Raw genomic sequence first — 20,302 nt, 5'->3', positions numbered from 1 at the left:
GTCATCCTTTATGTATCATAATTACATCCTCATTCTACTACTTGGGCGGCATTCCATCTCTTTTAAATGCTACTAGTCTTAGACTCCTTTGAGTTTATTCAGGCTATACTGAGCTTCCTATAACTTGGAGAAACCATCAGCTCTCTTGTTTTCTTGGGCTTAATCCCGAGGACTTATCCATTTTCTTCACCTTCTCACTTGCCTTATTTTATCCTTGTTCATGTCTTTCTAAAACCTTGTCACTCTATTATACTTTAGCTTGCGACCGATTTCCTTATGCTTTTTTGGAACATCAAGCAAGACATCACATCGTCTCTAACTCTTCTTTTACTCTCTAATTAGACCTTTCGATACTTAGAAACCATATGTTGGGAAGTATTCCACTGATGACACTGCTATCATTCCTGGATACTGAATCCCCATGCTTCTAGCCTTTTATCTGCAGTATGGACTATTCACGACCTTTTGTATTTTGAGTATCTTGTATGTTGTTCCCCATTTTCTTTCTTACCGTGACGACCCAAAGGGTCATCACCTGTTTTTAATTGCATTCTGTGCTTCCGAGGCCTTGAAAACCTCATTTAGAATCACCTCAATTTGTGTGCACAGTCCGGACGCGTAGCCGGAAAGCTTAAATATGAAATTCTGTGAAAAATGATGAAATTTGAGTTTAAAATGAATAAATTTGACTTCGGTCAACATTTTGGGTAAACGAACCTGGACCCGTGATTTGATGGTCCCGAAGGGTCCGTAGGGAAATATGGGACTTGGGCGTATGCCCAGAATCAAATTCCGAGGTCCCAATCCCGAGAAATGAAATTTTAAGTAAAATGGTTTTCTGAAAATGTTTAAGGAATTTTGAAATGAAATCTGATTAGAAAGTGATGGTATCGGACCCGTATTTTGGTTCCGGCACCTGGTACAGGTCTTATATATGGTTTAAGTCATTTCTATAAAATTTGGTTGAAAATGGAGTCCGTTTGACGTGATTCGGACCTAAATTGCTAAAGTTGATGTTTTATGAAGTTTGAGATAAATCCTTTGATTTTGAGGATTGATTCATTATTTTTGAGGTTATTTTGGCGATTTGATCGCATGGATAAGTTTTTATGAAGTTGTTGAGTTAGTACGTGTGTTTGGTTAGGAGCCTCGAGGGCTTGGGTGTGATTCGGATGTGTTTCGGAGGGTTTCAGACTTAGAAAATGTTGCAGGTTTCTCAGCTGTTGGGTTTTTGGTACTTCCTTCTTCGCGTTCGCGGGAGTACCCACGCGAACGCGACGGGTTAATTGTTGCTGAAGGAATTTCCTTCTACGCGAATGCGTAGCTCAGGTCGCGAACGCGAGGCTTTGGGGGGGGGGATAACCCTTCGCGAACGCGGTCCTGGCCACGCGAACACAAAGGCCAAATGGGCCTTGGCAGGGCGTGGGGTAGTTGTCTTACGCGAACGCGAACCCTTGGACGCGAACGCAAGGGCTCGAGGAGATTACTCTCCATGAATGCGAGCTCGTGTACGCGAACGCGAAGGCTCACCTAGCCTGACCATAAAGGCTAAAAACAGAACACTTTCGGGATTTTATAAAAATTTCACAAACCTCTTCTTATCCAAAGCTCTTAGGCGATTTTTGAAGCTTCTCTTCACCATAATCACTTGGGTAAGTAATATTTAACTTGTTTTCTTCATTTTCCATCAACGTCCACTAGATTTTTCAGCCTAAAACATGTAATTAAGGGTAGAAATTAGGGATTTGGGTAGAGTTAGGGCTTTTTGATTATTTGTGATTTAGACCTCGTTTTGGGGTCGGATTTGAAAAAAAATTATATATTCGGGCTCGTGGGCGAATGGTTGATCGGGTTTTGGTTCGAACCTCGTGTTTTGACCAAGCGGGCCCGGGGTCGATTTTTGGGATTTTGGGAAGAATGATTGGAAAGTTATAATTGAACATTGGAATTAGATTGTTTAGCACTTATTGATGATATTGAGTCAATTATGTATAGATTTGATTGGGTTGGAGCCAAATTTGAGAGGAAAAGCGGTGTTCGAGGTTTGAGTTGGCCGTGAAAGTTCGAGGTAAGTGTTCGGTCTAACCTCAGCTTGAGGGATTAGGAGTTGAGTCCTATTTGCTACTTGCTTCTTGTTGAGTGCGACGTATAGGCATGGTGACGAGTATCTATACGTTGCTGTCGAGCATGACCGTGAGTCTTAAATTTGAACGTTGTTGTGCTCTTAGATGCCACTTCGGATGCTTTAATTAATGATCTCCTATAATGAGTAAAGATTGATTTTATACTCGTAGATCTTAGTTATGATTGAGTATTGTCATAAATTGAGCTGGGTACAAAATGAGTTAGGATTTGGTTATAGATGATTCTCCCTTGCCGGGGTGACTGTTTCGATATTGTTGTTCCCTTGCCGGGAAGTTATTATATTATTTTTGTTCCCTTGCCGGGATTTCTTGTAATTTTGTGATGACTTGTAAATGGGAGCGGGTGGTACGCCTACCACAAGATATAATGAAATGGGAACAGGCGGTACGCCTACCACAAGATCGATGAAATGGGAGCGGGTGGTACGCCTACCACGAGAAATAATGAAATGGGAGCGGGTGGTACGTGATCACGCCCAACTATGCCTTATAAAAAGGACCCTGCGGACGTTGCAAATATAAGTTGAGTATTCTGCCCAGAGTCGAATCCACAGAGAGTTAACCTATCAATCACTATCTTTAGACCCACTAAACTCTTGAGAACCAATTTCCCCAAACGTTTGAATCACAGTTGATGGTGGCTTCAATAACTAAAATTGCAAGTAAATAAACAGCTGTAAACTAAGGATGCTAAGGTTGTAAACAATAATGAGAAAACGCTAAGGTAATGACTTCCCCTATTGATGGAATACCTTCTGTTTATGCTTCATACAAATTGACCAACACCTCTCTATCAATCATGAATGCTCATATTACCGTAAATCTCTCCCGAGTAATCACAGTAATATACTCAATGCACTCTCCCGAGATACACTAGCTAGCTCTAATTAACACGGTTCACTTTAGATTGCACTCAAGGCTTCGTTATCCCTAATCCCGCCTTTAAACCCGCAGTTATAGATCCCTCTTATACTTTGGGAGTGGTGTTGTTCAACAATAACCTAAATATGCACTCTCTCCCGAGTTATGCACACTAAATAGGCACAGCTAATTGAGGATCCTGTCAATTAACTACAACATGCACAAATTTGAACAAATAAAGATTGAGACTAGCAATTTGTATTCACATAAACAAGAAGTTCATCCCCCAATAGGTTCCATCAAAACCTTAGACAAATGATTTAGCTACTCATAACTATGGGTAAACAAACTAAAACAATATTCATCATAAAACTTGCAAGAAAAAACAAAGAAAAGAAGAAAGATATTTTGGGTGATCCCTCACAATTGTTTTTCCTTGCCAAAAATACTCTCCAAATCAATACATGCCTCTCTTGGGCGAAATCTAATGTTTAAAATAGGGTTTTGGGCTAAAAATCCTGTGTTTTGCACTTTAGTCCCTGAAGTTCTCCGCCTCCGCCGCGGTTCTGCCGCGGTCGCGGTCAAATCGCGGCCAAACATACTTTCTGATTCTCACTTTGTCTGCAGCCATCTTCTACCGCGGTTCTGCTGTGGTCGCGGTGGAACCGCGACAGTCCTCTTTCAGTTCTGACTTGAGCTATTTTGCGTGGTTTACTTGACGGAATTTTACGATCGGCCTCTTTTTCTCCATATTTGATCCCCAAAGTACTCCATAGCCTTCTCTGGTCATATATAACCTACAAAGCATGAAAAACACTAATAAGAGCATTTTGTTATCACTTTTATCATCTCAACTTTTATCATTTTGTTGAGATCAATTCCCCTAATGTCTGCCATGGTCCATCCCATGAGAATTTTGCACTCATTTAGTACCTGTAAAAGTTTTTGAACCTGCACATCTAACAAACTAGATGAGATAATAACAGGTAATGTGGAGTCAGGTCCCAGAAATTCATACCTGAGGTGGGCTGGCAATAGATTTAACTCCAGCTTTGGTGGTTCTTCAATGGATGGCTTAGCTGGAGGAGTTTCTCTCTTTTCTAAGTGCAATGGCTCAAACTCTAGATTTCTCTCCCAGAACCCTCTACCTTCCAATGCCAACACCTATTCCACCAAATCCTCACCATTCACTTCATCTAAGTTCATCAAACATGCAACAAGGGGGTCCTCAATTGTCAACACCTCATCATCGGACTCTACAATTACATCCACGACATCAATAAGAGAGCAATTGGAGAACTTGCTTGGTCGCCTCATAGACTTCTGCACATTAAATGTTATTTCCTCATCATTGAGTCTCATTTTTGAGCTCCTTAGTCTCACAGTCAATCAGAGCTCTCCCTGTGGCCAAGAATGGTCTTCCTAAGATTATAGGAATCTCTTCATCCACTTGCAATCCAAGATCACAAAATCTGTAGGGAACACAAATTTCCCCACATGAATAAGCACATCATCAAGGATACCGAATGTATGCTTCACAGTCCTGTCGGCCAGCTGCAACAACATGGAGGTGGGTCTAGCTCTCCCAATGCCCAAACTCTTATAGATAGCCAGGGACATAAGATTAATGCTGGCCCCTAAATCACAGAGCGCCTTAGAAAAGGCAAAATTCCCAATAGTGCATGGAATTGTAAAGCTACTTGGATCAGACAGCTTTTCAGCAATAGGTCTCGTCACCACTGCACTATAGGTCTGAGTAAGTGTAACCGTAGCCAAGTCCTGAAAATCAAATTTCCGGGACATCAAGTCCTTCATCATTTTTGCGTACCCAAGCATCTCCTTTAAAGCTTCAATCAGTGGAATATTTACCTGGATTTGTTTGAGCATTTCAAAGAACTTTTTATACTGCTCCTCCTTTTGATGCTTGGCCAGCCTCTGTGGAAAGGGTGCAGAGGTCTCTTCTTCCCAATCACTTGGGACTTCTCTTTATCAGCTACTATTTCAACTACTGGCTCTTCAACTGGCTCAGCTACTTTCTCGGTCTCCTGCTGAATGTTCTTTTCTTCCTGAGCAGGCTGGACTATCACCTCTGTCAGTATCGTAGACTCATCCAGCTCAATGGGCACTAGAATGAATGTCTCAGCCTGTATATTTTCTCGAGCTCTCTCTTGTTCTACATCTAGATCCCTGCCATTACGGAGACTCACCGCCATCAGCTGCTTTGGGCCCTGATATTTTGGATTAATCTGGGTGTCTGCAGGTAATGTCCCCTAAGGATGATTGTTCAAAGACATTGAAATTTGGCCCAATTGCACTTCAATATTTTTGATTGCTGCGTCATGTGCATCTACTCTTTCATTTATTTTTGCATTGGACCCAATAACCTGCTGCATCATTGCTTCAAGTCTAGTGAACCCATCTTCTTGCCTTCCACCATGCTGTTGCTGAGGTGGGGGATACCCTTGCTGCTGATTGTTATACCCCTGTGGCCTTGGATAAGGTGCCATATTGTTGGGAGGTCTCATACCTCCCATGCTTCCAGCGTTGTACTGTGGCTGAGGTGGTCTGTATGGCTGTTGAGTTTGCTGACCCCAGTTCTGATTGCCCTGTCTCTGGCCTCCATAGTTTGACACATAATTCATGTCTTCAGGGTACTGATGATGATGATCATGTTCTGCATTCCAAGGATTACCAACTGGCTGACTAATGCAAGATGTGCACAAGCCCCCATTGGTAGTATCTACAATGTGCACTTGCTGTTTCTGCCCAGATTCCTCCACCTTTTTGGTGAGTATGCTCATCTGTGTCAAGAGGGTCGCCACATTTTCAGCCATGGAATTTGATGGGTCAAAAGGCACTGAGTGCACCACTGGAGTGATAGGTGCATTCCTCGTCGTCCACCCCGAATTTTGAGCTATTTTGTCAAGCAGACTCTGACCTTCTCTCCTAGTTTTGCTCAAAAATGCCCTACCAGCTGAGGCATCTACAATGTTCTTCATGCTATCTGACAGTCCCATGTAAAACCGTTGTCCCAACATCTGATCTAGAATACCATGGTGTGGACATATAACCAACATTCCTTTAAACCGGCTCCATGTCTCATGCAGTGTCTCCATTGGTTTCTGTTTAAAGCTCACGATCTCATCAATTTGTTGAGTTGTTTTGTTGGGCGGGTGGAACTTGATGTGAAATTGCTTGACTAACTCATCCCAAGTTTCTATAGAGTTTATGGGGAGTGAGTTTAGCCAGACCTGAGCAGCTCCTGTCACCGAGAATGGAAATAATAACAGCCTAATTGCTTCCGAAGTTACGTTGGGTTGCCTTTGAGTTTTGCAAATCGACAGGAAGTTCTTCAAGTGCTGCTGAGGATCTTCGGCTGGTGTCCCAGAAAATAGTCCCTTGTTTTGCAGCAAGTGCAGCATGTTGTTCGTGATCTGGAACGATTCAGCTTGTATCACGGGCACAATAATGGCAGTGGCCAGATTGTCAGCTGTGGATTGTGCCCAGTCATATAGTGCAGCCTCAAGCATAAGAGGTGGCATATCTCTGACGTTTCCGTTGACGTTGTCTACGTCACCCATGTCAATTTCGAGTTTGTGTGTTTGATGAGGTTGTTGAAGTCTTTTGTTGGCATGGTTCAATATCTGGAATGTTTTCTCGGGGTCTGAGAGTCCTTCAAGTAGTTCTCCAGTGCTCGTAGAGTTTCTAGGCATACACCTGTGCAACCACATCAACAACCGTCAAAAATTTCAATCAAAAATTTGGTGGAGAGAAAACTGACTACACTAAGAATTTTTGTATTTCTATCAATGGTAATTGATAATTCCGTTAACTCCCCGGCAACGGCGCCAAAATTTGATCACGCCCAACTATGCCTTATAAAAAGGACCCTGCGGACGTTGCAAATATAACCTGAGTATTCTGCCCAGAGTCGAATCCACATAGAGTTAACCTATCAATCACTATCTTTAGACCCATTAAACTCTTGAGAACCAATTTCCCCAAACGTTTGAATCATAGTTGATGGTGTCTTCAATAACTAAAATTGCAAGTAAATAAACAGCTGTAAACTAAGGATGCTAAGGTTGTAAACAATAATGAGAAAACGCTAAGGTAATGACTTCCCATATTGATGGAATACCTTCTGTTTATACTTCATACAAATTGACCAACACCTCTCTATCAATCATGAACGCTCATCTTACCATAAATCTCTCCCAAGTAATCACAGTAATATACTCAATGCACTCTCCCGAGATACACTAGCTAGCTCTAATTAACACGGTTCACTTTAGATTGCACTCAAGGCTTCATTATCCCTAATCCCGCCTTTAAACCCGCAGTTATAGATCCCTCTTAAACTTTGGGAGTGGTGTTGTTCAACAATAACCTAAATATGCACTCTCTCCCGAGTTATGCACACTAAATTGGCACAGCTAATTGAGGATCCTGTCAATTAACTACAACATGCACAAATTTGAACAAATAAAGATTGAGACTAGCAATTTGTATTCACATAAACAAGAAGTTCATCCCCCAATAGGTTCCATCAAAACCTTAGACAAAGGATTTAGCTACTCATAAAACCTTAGACAAAGGATTTAGCTACTCATAACTATGGGTAAACAAACTAAAACAATATTCATCATAAAACTTGCAAGAAAAATCAAAGAAAAGAAGAAAGATGTTTTGGGTGATCCCTCACAATTGTTTTTCCTTGCCAAAAATACTCTCCAAATCAATACATGCCTCTTTTGGGCGAAGTCTAATGTTTAAAATAGGGTTTTGAGGTAAAAATTTTGTGTTTTGCACTTTAGTCCCTGAAGTTCTCCGCCTCCGCCGCGGTTCTACCGCGGTCGCGGTCAAACCGCGGCCAAACATGCTCTCTGATTCTCACTTTGTCTATAGCCATCTTCTACCGCGGTTCTGCCGCGGTCGCGGTGAAACCGCGACAGTCCTCTTTTAGTTTCTCACTTTGTCTACAGCCTTCTTTTACCGCGGTTCTGCCGCGGTCGCGGTGAAACCGCGATAGTCCTCTTTCAGTTTTGACTTGAGCTGTTTCGCGTGGTTTACTTGACGGAATTTTACGATCGGCCTCTTTTTCTCCATATTTGATCCCAAAAGTACTCCATAGCCTTCTCTGGTCATATATAACCTGCAAATCATGAAAAACACTAATAAGAGCATTTTGTTATCACTTTAATCATCCAAACTATACAAGAAGGTGGTTATTTAGGGCATAATTATAGTTAAATTCACTTATTATCAGTACGCCTACCACGAGATATAATAAATTGGGTGCGGGTGATACGCCTACGATGATATATAATGAAATGGGAGCGGGTGGTACGCCTACCACAAGATATAATAAAATGGGAGCGGGTGGTACACCTACCACAAAATATGAAAAATGGGATTGGGTTGCACGCCTGCAATAAGATGAAACTGAAAGGGAAAGTTACCTTATTTCTTTTATCCGTGTTAGAAGTTAAATTTGTAGTTTCCTTATTATTCTTTGATATTCTATTTTATCTGCTACCCCCGAAGCATGTTCCCCTTCCCCAGCTTTGATTGCTTATTACATGTTTACTTTTTCCGCCATATATATTATATAACTGCATAAGTTTATCTGGAGTCTGGTCCTAGCCTCGTCACTACCTTGCCAGGGTTAGACCAGACACTTACCAGCACATAGGGTCGATTGTGCTGATGCTACACTTTGCACTTATGTGCAGATACCAGAGCAGCGTTGGAGCAGCAACATTAGCTCGGGAGCCAGCCTTCAGTCCACCTAGACACCGAGGTAGCCTTGCAGGCGTCCGCAGGCCCGGCGTCTACTCTATCCTATTTTATATTCTGTTATCTCATGTATTCGAGACAGACAATGTTATCTTTCTTTCAAACTGATGTATGTAGTATTCTTAGTAGTCCGTGGATGATGTGACACCAGGTTCTAGGTAGAGACATGTATTGGTTTCTAGGTATTTGGGTTTCATATTTATTTAAGACTTCCGCTAAATTTTATTTTCCGCTATAATTTAAATGCTTAATCATTGATAATTTAACTGGCGAAACATATATAAAAATGAATGAGTTAGTGGTTTCTAAGTTCATGGCTTGCCTAACTTCTACGAGTAGGCGCCATCATGACTCCCGAGGGTGGGAATTCCGGGTCGTGACACTTACCTTAAAATCTTGCATTGTGTCTTCTATCTCTTTCATGACCTCCCTTCTACATAGGTATAATTCACATTCACAACTTGAAGCTCTATTATAATACTTGCACCTCTGGGCATATATAATTTGGTGGGAGCTTCATACTGACTTCTTGTGAGGCTAGTACTTCTTCTAACCGCCTTTATCGTAGAGCCGTTATAGAATATGGTTGTTGTAATATCTCCCTTGTACCTTTGATATTAAGAGTACTTCTGTAATATTCCCAATTATGATTTCTATAACTTTTGGGTCTAATAACCGAATTCCTGATTTACTTCGTTGATGTAACTCTTTAGTTTCCTCCTTCTTCTGATCGGCCTTTATGTCTGTTTAAATTATCTCCCGCTCTGGGGTTCATGGTTTAGTTATTCTGTTTAGTAGTTTATGGGCACTGAGGAATATGCATGATACAATCCATTAACAATTCAATCCTTCGTTTATGGCCTGGCTCAATTCTTTCTTTTAACATATACCAGAATCTTCTACGGTTGTATATGCTGCATGTATAAAACTCTGAACCCTTAAGTGCGTTCATAACATAACCAGCTCTGGATCATTGGTCGAATAATTTCTTTCGTTCCATTTTAGCTTTCTTTCAACGTAAGCTATTACTTTTCCTGGTCTTTCTGCCCCCTTGTTGCGTCCACACTTAACTCATCTTAGTGCCCACACCTGCCAGAGTTTTCATGCAACTCATATGATCTTCAAATATTATTTTTAATTTTACTTCCCGTTCATTAGTCACGGTAGGTTCCACTTTCCTTTGGAGTGCTTATAATATTGTTGTGAGGTTGTTGTTATACGACCATTTCCTCTTTAGGTCGTTGTGCTTAAGTTGAAGCCTTCTTCCTTATTTTCTTAACTAGTCTTTCATTGTAGTACTTAGGGAGAACCCTTGACTCTTGTAAAGATGTAAGCTTATTACGGACCCTTTTGATGTCCTTTCTTGCCTATAACTATCCGTACTTTCTTACCTCCATGCCCTTGTGCTTATATGGTTGCTTCTGAACTGATATTTTGACTGTCTTCCTAGTGACACTTTCCTTTATCTCCGTAACACTCACACGGTAACTTTAACTATCCCGACTCCTATTTGAATATACCTCAAGTATTATAATGGCATTACTACGATGCTGAATTCTCCATGTTGGGGTTTACTACATTCATCTTGCATGATCTGTTGATTTGTTAGTAACTTCTTGTCTAGTCATGACTAGGCTCTTCCTGAATCAACTACTAATTCCTAGTCGGCCCATTCTCATATCCATATTCTGCGTAATCTTTCTTGGGTTATTTCCTTGTCTTAACTTACCTCACGTGCTGGCTCCTTATCTATCAATAACATCCCCAGCAGGAACCCCTACTTCCCTTTTTTTGACTTCGTGCTTACATAACATCCTGGAATCATAGCATATCTGTAACATTTGGATAAGTGCAATCTCACCCCTTTCTCATTTTTATCGCATTCTTCCTTTACTATTCCATAGTTACTAGAACCAAGCACTTAATTCTGACTTAATGCCACATCACCCATATTCCCCCCTCTAGGGGAGTACTAATACTTGGAGCTACGACGACCTGCCTATAGATGTTTTTCTCTCCATCCTTGGCGTCTTTTCGCATCACCAATGACCCTTACTCGCCTTGCAATAACCCTTCTGTACCAAGGATAACAAAATTACTCACTCGCAATGGTGACATTTAGTGTAACTGGCACATAAAGTCCCTTAAGCTTAACTTTGCTCATATTGCTTGCTTTAGGGAAACATCTCCCTGAATGACCATTCTCTGAATTCATCATGGATCTTCTTCTATTATCCATTCTATTGTTGCCGAAATGCAATACGAAATTCTCATGATACTGATGATTATCAAATCACTCAGTTCCTAATTCATGTTTAGTTTACCTTATTCACTAGTCCATACTGATTTCTATTACTCTGGGGTCTAACTTTTCCTTCCGTTAATCACGTTAGAGTCACGAACTTTTTTTCTCGAAATGAGGGTATGGTTTTATGGCCTATACTCTTTTGTTGTCTCGAGGCCTATCACCTCTCGTGTTTTCCTTATTGAGTATGGTTTCTTTTATACTGTCATCTTTTTGATCTACCATTGTCATCCACGCATCATATCTTAATCATAATGCTTCATTTACTCTCTTCTTATTTCCCGCTAACATTTATGTCTATCACTTTATTCTGAAAACTCGAACAAGACATTCTTTTACTTTTAGCTCCACTTGCTTCATCTACTAGCCCTTTGAGTTGTCTAACATTCTTTCTCTACTAGGGATGGGAGCCACACTAAGGTAATATTTATCCCTTCAAGGTTTCTAGTGCCTATCCTTGTAGCACTCATATCTAGCTGTACTATTTTAGAGTACACCATCTGGGTCCCTCACAAGGAGATCTATTAGCACCTTTGTAATATCCTTTGAAAATATCAACTAACACAAACAATCCATTCATCATTTTGGGCTACTCTAACCCCAGCCGGATCCTCATATCCGTCCTTCTCTTATACTACCTATGTTAGCCCCTATTGGGCATAAATAAGATGGATGTGGCCAATTGTACATACCTCTGTTATTGTTGAAGGTAACTCAAAAGGCTTATACTCCTCTGCATGAATTGTAAATATCAACAATCTTCTTTAACTAGACGCCTTGTACCCTTCTCCGTCTTGCTTGTTTTTTCTTCTTGTTGAAACTTTATCTATATTTTGAATTTCTTCATTGCCTTTGACCATAGGGGTGGATAGATATTCATGTCTTAAGGCTCCTTATCAAAAGGCTTACCCGTCTTAGTACACCCATGTTCTGCTCGAAACTTCATATTTTTCCAGTATAAGAATGATACAAAATCAAGTTCCTCTGACTCAACTCTTCCATAGCTATATCTCTTACCAACCGTCTTTATGGATGTAGCTATCTTCTTATAATGAATAAAATAGAATTTCGGAATTTGAATTCTTATAAGTGAGCTCTACCACACAATCTAGGCCCTGTAGAAAGAGTGACAGTCCTAAATGCCTTGTAGACTCCTGCTTATAAGTGTGGTGCACGACACACCCATAAACAAAACTCTACTAGACACGGCTTGTAGACTCCCTAGGACAGAACTGCTCTGATACCACTTTTGTCACGACCCAAACCGATGGGCTGCGACAGGCACCCGGTACCTTACTCAACCGAGTACCAACATAACGTATCTTTTCGTATCATACTATCATAGATAACTGAGCTGGAGAGGCTGCCGTGAAATAGGTAGAATACAACATGTAATACCTATTTATACGTAAGATATACGAGCCTATAAGACCAAATATCCACTCGTATACTGAACATAGGCCGACAAGGCCATACAATATTTTACGTACATGACATCTGTCTACAAGCCTCTAAGAATACATAATTTTCATAAAGGTTGAGATAGAGTCCCGCCATAAAACAATACATGTCTAAATCATACTAACCAAATGAGCAACTCCGAAGCAAGTTGAGCGCACCAACATCTTCCGCTGAGCTGAGAGCCTACTTGGAGGGCTCTCGATCTGTCTAGCGGGACCTGCGGGCATGAAACACAGCATCCCCGGGCAAAAGGGATGTCAGTACGAATAATGTACCGAGTATGTCAGGCCATAAATAAGTACATAACAGATATGGACGGGATATAGAATAAATGATTCAACCTGTAAATCTGGATAACTCTGAAATTTGTGAAATAATTATAGTGTCATGCATATGAGTATGAATGTCATGTCGTGCATAGGTACATGTTTCATAACATCATCAGGCCTCTAAGGGCATCCCATCATATCATCTCGGTCACTGTAGGCAAAATTATCAATGTATACCAGCTGATCAGGTGGTGGTGCATATTTAACGCCGTAACCTTTTCCCATATCCCATATAAATATAATATACATATATACACGTATATAATTCCATCTGGTCATGGGTCAATGTACATGTATAAATGCATGAAATGCATAAGAAATATGTTAATAAGATTTTCTCGAAATTCCATAAAAATCCATGTGCCTTTCAGATAAACTTTATCAAATACGTATTTTTCTGAGACCCATGAACAGAAGATATAATAATAATCTACATGGGGAATCAAGAATATAGACACCTCTAGCATTTCAATGAATAGAGTCATTTATGGAAGTTGTGCATTTTCTCGTTTCGTTCATGTCGTATAGATCATGCCAAAAAGAAAGAAGGGATAGCCTTAACATACCTGGAGTAGGGAAAACTCCATATAATTTTTCTGGAGAAGATTGTACCGTACTCCTTTAGAACCGCACAATTTCACGTTGCTACGATTCTAACAAATTCTTGTTGGAAGCTTTTGTGATGAATTTAGCTTCTGCTCCTAACCTATTTTGAACTAAGAAAGAATGATATATGAATGTTACCAAAGACTAATGGACGTTCTGATCCTTTTGAATGCATATAGATGGGATTCTGACTTATATTCCTTAATAAAGGATAAGACTCTTTAGGTGTTTATCCATTATTAAATGGAAATGACTCACTTTCTTTTGAGAATGCCACATAATATAGTCACTTTTGAGTCACAATATCATGATTCTTTTTGCTGCCACATTTTGATTTAATACTTATCCAAATATTTGGATTAATTAGGTAATGTTCCAGTACCTGGTAAGTAATCAATTACCCACATAATTAAGAATTGTCTCAACTTACTTAAAATATTACTCTCTTTTAACATACCTTGTACACCTTATGGTCATGTAGTACCTTGTATAGAACTAGTTTATAAATATCGGATATTTTAGCTCGGGCCGTATTTTACCCCAAAATGCCAAACTTTGACGAAAATTTATTTTTCTTTGACTTGCTTCCCCTTTCACCTTCACGAATTTACTCATCACTTGTGAAATAGCATAATCTTTATAATCTCTAAATAATCTTTTATTTGGACTGATGTCAATTACCTTATGACAAATTCAACGTACAATACTACAAGGTTCAACATCGTCGGAACTTAATACTGTGAAGGTTAACATCACCGTAATGTAATACTGCAGGGTGCAACATTGTCGTAACTTAACACTGCGAAGTGTAACATTATCATAATGTAATACTGCAGGACGTAACATCATCATAATATTGTGGGGTGTAACATTGAAATTGTTGATTGTTAAGATATCCTCCATCGTTGAATATTCCTCATTCATTTTGTTATTATTGAGATTCTTGTTCACATTGTTGGTTGAGCCGAGGGCTATATGTTGTGGTAACATTGGTATTATTGATTTTTGGCAAGTGTTGTGGCATATGGGCACATGTGGTACGAGTTGATTATTGTGTTGTGATATTGATACACATGCAATGGTATAAAGATAGAGGTTGATATGCACGCGGTGAGATAATGTAGGATTGATACGGGTGTTGCTAGTAAGGGAATTACTTGAAGGCACGTGGTGAGATAAGGGGATAAAATGCGTGTAGCTATTTCGGAAAAATATTTTTAACAATAAATGCAAGGCTCACGCGGTGATATAAGGAAGATTGTGATTGTAATTTGTGAAATGAAATTTGAGGTGTGGTACCTCGGTTGTGATTCTTGTTGTATATTCCATGATAAAAAGGCTTGTTGGTTTAACAATTTTTGCTATCTCTTCATTTGCTTTACTTGTAATTGTCCATATTTGATTACTTGTTGTTTTTACCGTATGTTCATTCCTTGTTGTCTTATTGCCCTAAATTCCGTTGTTAGTTTACATTATTGTATTGTTTGTTGTCATTCACTTCCTCGCCTTCTGTCATTAGAATATATTATATTTTGTTCAGTTTTCTTGTCCTAGTAGGTGTCTCGACCTGGAATTGTCACTACTCTACCGAGGTTAGGCTTCATACTACTGGGTACCATTGTGGTATACTCATGATACGTTTCTACATATTTTTTTGTGCAGACCCAGGTACATCCGCTCATGTCGGATGCCAGTGATTGATTAACTGTTTCCGGAGACTTCAAGGTACACTTGCTCGATGTTCGCAGGCCTCGAAGTCACCTTTTGCTTTTAGATGTTTTACTATTTCTTTTTTGTTCAAAACAGTACTATACTTTGAGATTTTTAGTGCACTCTATTTAGAGCTTATGACTCAGTTCCACCGGTTTTTGGGAGTTTGTAACTGATGCTCCGTTTTGGAGTTATTATGAGCTTTATCGGTTTATTTTATTATCTTAGTTTGTTATTACAGTTAAACTATCAATGTATGTAGGGTTACCTAGTCTTAGAGACTATGTGCCATCACGACATCGTAAGGTGGGAATTTGGGATCGTGATAGTACCGGTCTTGTATTGTTACTATTAATGGTTTTGATACCATAGTTGATCTCTTGTTGTTGGATATGGTAGATTTTGAGTTTATTCTTAGTATGAATTGGTTGTCCTCATATCATGTTATCTCGAATTATCATGCCAAGACTGTAAATTTAGCTATGCCAAGGTTGCTTAGACTAGAGTGGAGATGGACCCTTGGCTACTCTACAAGTAGGTTGATTTCATTTATGAATGCTCGACTCATGGTTGAGAAGAAGCGTTTAGCATATTGGCTTACATTGGGATTTTAGTGCAGAGGTTCCTTCTATGGATTTAGTACCAATAGTGAGAGAACTTTTAGAGGTGTTTCCTGCAGATCTATCAGACATACCACCTGATAGGGATATTGATTTTTTGTATTGATTTGGTTCTAGACACTCAGCCTATTCATATTATTCCATACCATATGGCTCGAGATGAGTTGAAGGAATTGAAGGAGCAGTTGCATGATTTGCTTGATAAGGGGGTCATTAGACCGAGTGTTTCCCCTTGGGGTGACCTGGTGTTATTAGTAAAGAAGTATTCTTCTATGAGGATGTGCGTTGAGTATCAATAGTTGAACAAGGTTACAACAACAACAATAGCAACCCAGTAAAATCTCTCTAATGAGGTCTGGGGAGGGCAGTGTGTACGCAGACCTTACCCGTACCCCAAAGGAGTAGAGAGGCTATTTCCGAAAGACCCTCGACTTAAGAAAATAAAAAAAAGGAGACAATATTAGTATCACCACAGAAATTATAGGAAAAATAGGAACAACATGAAATCCAGAAGAAAGATGCAAAGCAAAAGCGATAGCTAGTAAATAGGTCCTGCACTGAAAAGTGAAATAGTAAGACACAACATTGTCACTATCTTAGACAAAAACCCTACCATACTTGTCTCACAATGGTACGAAGTAAGGAAAGACTCAACTATTTCCTAACCTACAACCCTAATACTCGACCTCCACATCTTACTATCAAGTGTCATGCCCTCAGAAATCTGAAGCCTCGCCATATTCTGCCTGATCACCTCTCCCCAATACTTCTTAGGCCACCCTCTACCTCATCTCGTTCCCTGCACAACCAGCTGATCACATCTCCTTACCGGTGCATCTGGGCTTTTCCTCTAAACATGCCTGAACCATTTGAGCCTCACTTCCCGTATCTTGTCATCAATGGGAGCCACATACACCTTCTCCCAAATATCGTCATTCCTAATCTTATCCATCCTAGTATGCCCGCACATCCACCTCAACATCCTCATTTTTGCTACTTTCATCTTCTGGATATGTGAGTTCTTTACAGGCCAACACTCAGCCCCATACATCATGGCCGGTCTAACCACCGCTTTATAGAACTTATCTTTGAGTATCGGTGGAACTCTCTTATCATACAGGACTCCAAATGCTAACCTCCACTTTATCCATCCTACCCCAATATGGTGTGTGACATCCTCGTCGATCTCCCATCCCCCCTGAATAACCGACCCAAGGTACTTAAAGCTGCATCTACTTAGGATGACCTGTGATTCAAGCCTCACATCCACATCCACTTCCCCTGGCTCAGTGCTGAACTTACACTCCAAGTATTCCATCTTCGTCCTGCTCAACTTGAAACCCTTATACTCAAGAGCCTATCTCCAAACCTCCAGCCTCTCATTAACACCGGCTCGCGACTCATTAGTCAGAACTATGTCATCGGCAAATAGCATGCACCATGGCACCTCCCTTTGAATATGGTGTGTTAACGCGTCCATCACCAAGGCGAACAAGAACGGACTGAGCGCAAAACCTTGGTGTAACCCCATTTCAACCGAAAAATGATCTGAGTCGCCTCCTACTATCCTAACCTGAGTCTTTGCCCTAGCATACATGTCCTTAATCGCCATAATGTAAGGAACCGACATACCTTTTGCCTCCAAGCATCTCCAAAGAACTTCTCTAGGAACCTTGTCATACGTTTTCTCTAGGTCAATAAACACCATGTGCATATCCTTCTTCCTCTCTCTCTGTACAGTTCCACCAACCGCCTAACAAGGTGTATAGCTTTTGTAGTAGAACGACCCGACATAAACTCAAGCTAGTTATCGGGTACAGACACTGTTATCGTCACCCTCGCTTCAATCGCCATCTCCCACACTTTCATGGTATGACTCAGTAATTTGATACACCTATAATTGTTACAACTCTGGATATCACCTTTGTTCTTATACAATGGAACTACCGTACTCCACCTGCACTCATCCAGAATCCTCTTTGCCTTAAAAATAACATTAAACAACCTAGTCAACCACTCCAAACATGATCTCCCCACACACTTCTAAAATTTCACCGGAATCTCGTCTGGCCCGATAACTCTGCCCCTACTCATCTTATGTATAGCTCCCACGACCTCCTCAACCTTGATACACATGCAGTACTCAGAGTCATTGTGACTCTCGGAATACTCCAATTCGCCTAGCACAATATTCCGATCCCCTTCTTCATTCAGGAGTTTCTAAAAGTAAGTCTTCCATCTCCTCTTAATCTGGGCATCTTCCATCAATACTCTACCATCTTCGTCCTTGATTTATCTCACTTGGTCCAAATCCCGAGCCTTCCTTTCTCTCAACTTGGCCATCCAGAACAACTTCTTCTTCCCATCTTTTCCCCCAATTCCTCATACATACGACTATAGGCCGCAGTCTTAGCCTCCGTGATCGCCAGCTTAGCTTCCTTCCTAGCTACCTTATACCTCTCCATGCACGCTCGCCTCTCCTCCACACCTATGCTTCCCACTAACTTTAGGTACGCTACCTTATTCACTTCCACTTTACCTTGGACCACTTCATTCCACCACCAGTCTCCTATGTGCCCACTAGAGACACCCGTCAAGACCCTAGCACCTCTTTCGCAGCCTCTCTTATATAGTCTGCTGTCGCTGACCTTATAGTGCTCGCGTCACCACTGCTCTTCCAAGCTCCCATAGCTGACAACCGCCCCTCCAAATCTTGGCCTTTATCCTTATTTAAGGCTCCCCACCTGATTATTAGTCTTCCTCGAGCAGACTTTTTCCTTCTCTTTAACATAATACCAATGTCTATCACCAAGAGCCTATGCTACGCCGCGAGTATCTCACCCGAAATCACCTTACAATCCTTAGACAACCCTTTATCATATCTTCCGAAGAGGAGATAGTCAATCTGAGTCTTTGCCTCCGCATTTTGAAAAGTAACCAAATGCTTCTCCCTCTTCGGAAGCTAGAGTTCGCAACTACCAACCCAAAAGCCTTAGAGAAGTCCAACAGTGAGGTACCTCCTCCATTCCTCTCCCCAAAATGGAAGCCTCCATGCACCTCACCATAACCACCAGCGATCGACCCAATATGACCATTGAAATCCCCTCTTGTGAATAGCTTCTCAACAGGCAGAACCTGGTGCACAGTCTTATCTAACCCCTCCCAGAAGCACCGTTTAACCTCCTCATCTAGGCCCGCACGCGGTGCATAGGCGCTAACGAAGTTTAGGGTGCACTCTCCAACCACCAACTTAATAATCATCAATCTATCATTCACTCGTCTAACCTCAACCACAGACTCTCTAAGTTCCCTATCCACCAAGATACACACCCCATCTTACCTTTCTGGACTCCTGAGTACCAAAGTTTATACCTATCTGCGTCCTTCACCCATGACCCTACCCACCTTGTCTCTTGGACACAAGCTATATTGACCCTCTTCTTCTGGAGGATCTTCGCCAACTCTATAGACTTACCCGTCAATGTACCTATGTTCCATGACCCAATTCTCAACCTACAGACACCCTTGTTCCCTTTACCTCCCTTGCCTCCCGCCCCACCCCCTAAACCCTTCCCTACCTCCCGCCTCATCCCCTGCTCTCCCCGAGTACATGACCTCACTCGACCATCCCAGACCACAACCATTATACCTACGACAAACTAAGGGGAATCACTAATACATACAAGGCAATAGACCAAACTAGAAGAAGACAAGTTGCAACTACAGGTACACTAATACGGTGAATAACTAATACGAACTAAGATGACAGAAATTTAACTAACACAACAAAGAAAAATAGAAAAATGGGAGGTACCAACTCCTACGAGTAGAACCTGGGAATTACCTTGGTATATACGGCGATGTTGCAGCCACCTAGCACGTTCGCGTCCAACTCCCGCTAGATCAATGGCTTGGAAATGACCCTTTGGCATTAAACGTGACTGGGCTGCAGTAGGCTATATCAAGCCTTAATTGATACAATCAGAAGAAGAAATAGAGATGGGCCTCTATTAGAGCTCAAGTAGCGTTCAAATAGGTTCCATTTTTTGGGACAACGTATTCACCTAGGGATTCAAAAGTACGGATCATACAGAATCATATAGGCTTTGAAATAAATAGTTGAAACAAGAAATGGATTAACCAAAAGAAATATGTACAATATGAACAGGAACTCACACTACACACTTTAATTATATTACAACTAACAATAAGAAATGGCATTACATAGTCCTACTGATTGCACTTGATGCACTAGATAAATTACTGTACAACTTCAAACTAACAATTACATTTATGTAAAGTGTTATGGCCCGATTCTGACCCCGTATGGACTAATTGATTTAACCAGCAGGGATCATGATACTCCCTTCATTAGTGCCCGGTTGGCCTGAAATCTAATCAGTGATGGATTTGATCAACTGGTGATCAAATCCAATTACTGCCTAGCTTTGACCTCCACATGCCAAT

At 40.8% G+C, this 20,302-nt stretch overlaps 1 protein-coding gene and 1 long non-coding RNA gene across 2 annotated transcripts; both read right to left on the bottom strand.

Annotated features, from left to right (window-relative positions):
- Window positions 1–4,169: 4,169 nt before the first annotated feature.
- On the bottom strand, window positions 4,170–6,586 carry LOC142172492 (uncharacterized). The gene is made up of 6 exons (XM_075236121.1): window positions 6,257–6,586; window positions 5,977–6,127; window positions 5,390–5,679; window positions 4,979–5,275; window positions 4,503–4,874; window positions 4,170–4,328 (listed from the first exon to the last, which is right to left on the bottom strand). Exons 1-6 carry the CDS (start codon window positions 6,584–6,586, stop codon window positions 4,170–4,172), a joined length of 1,599 nt encoding a protein of 532 aa, XP_075092222.1.
- A 938-nt stretch (window positions 6,587–7,524) lies between these two features.
- Window positions 7,525–19,923, bottom strand: LOC142172898 (uncharacterized). The gene is made up of 3 exons (XR_012702033.1): window positions 19,680–19,923; window positions 12,696–12,787; window positions 7,525–8,160 (listed from the first exon to the last, which is right to left on the bottom strand). It is a non-coding gene; the product is annotated as an uncharacterized LOC142172898 (long non-coding RNA).
- Between the last annotated feature and the right edge of the window lie 379 nt (window positions 19,924–20,302).

Source organism: Nicotiana tabacum, chromosome 18, assembly GCF_000715075.1.
Source record: "Nicotiana tabacum cultivar K326 chromosome 18, ASM71507v2, whole genome shotgun sequence".
NCBI classification, from domain to species: domain Eukaryota; kingdom Viridiplantae; phylum Streptophyta; class Magnoliopsida; order Solanales; family Solanaceae; genus Nicotiana; species Nicotiana tabacum.
This window is presented reverse-complemented; position numbering and strand designations above follow the sequence as displayed.

Bases quoted from the DNA above. Each gene is read 5' to 3' on its own strand.
- LOC142172492 (XM_075236121.1), bottom strand. From the start codon at position 6,586: ATGGGTGACGTAGACAACGTCAACGGAAACGTCAGAGATATGCCACCT. The intron at 6,128-6,256 runs GTCTGGCTAAAC...AGCTTTAAACAG, and splicing joins CGGTGACAGGAGCTGCTCAG to AAACCAATGGAGACACTGCA. The intron at 5,276-5,389 runs GTTATTGGGTCC...AATCATCCTTAG, and splicing joins TTGAAGCAATGATGCAGCAG to GGGACATTACCTGCAGACAC.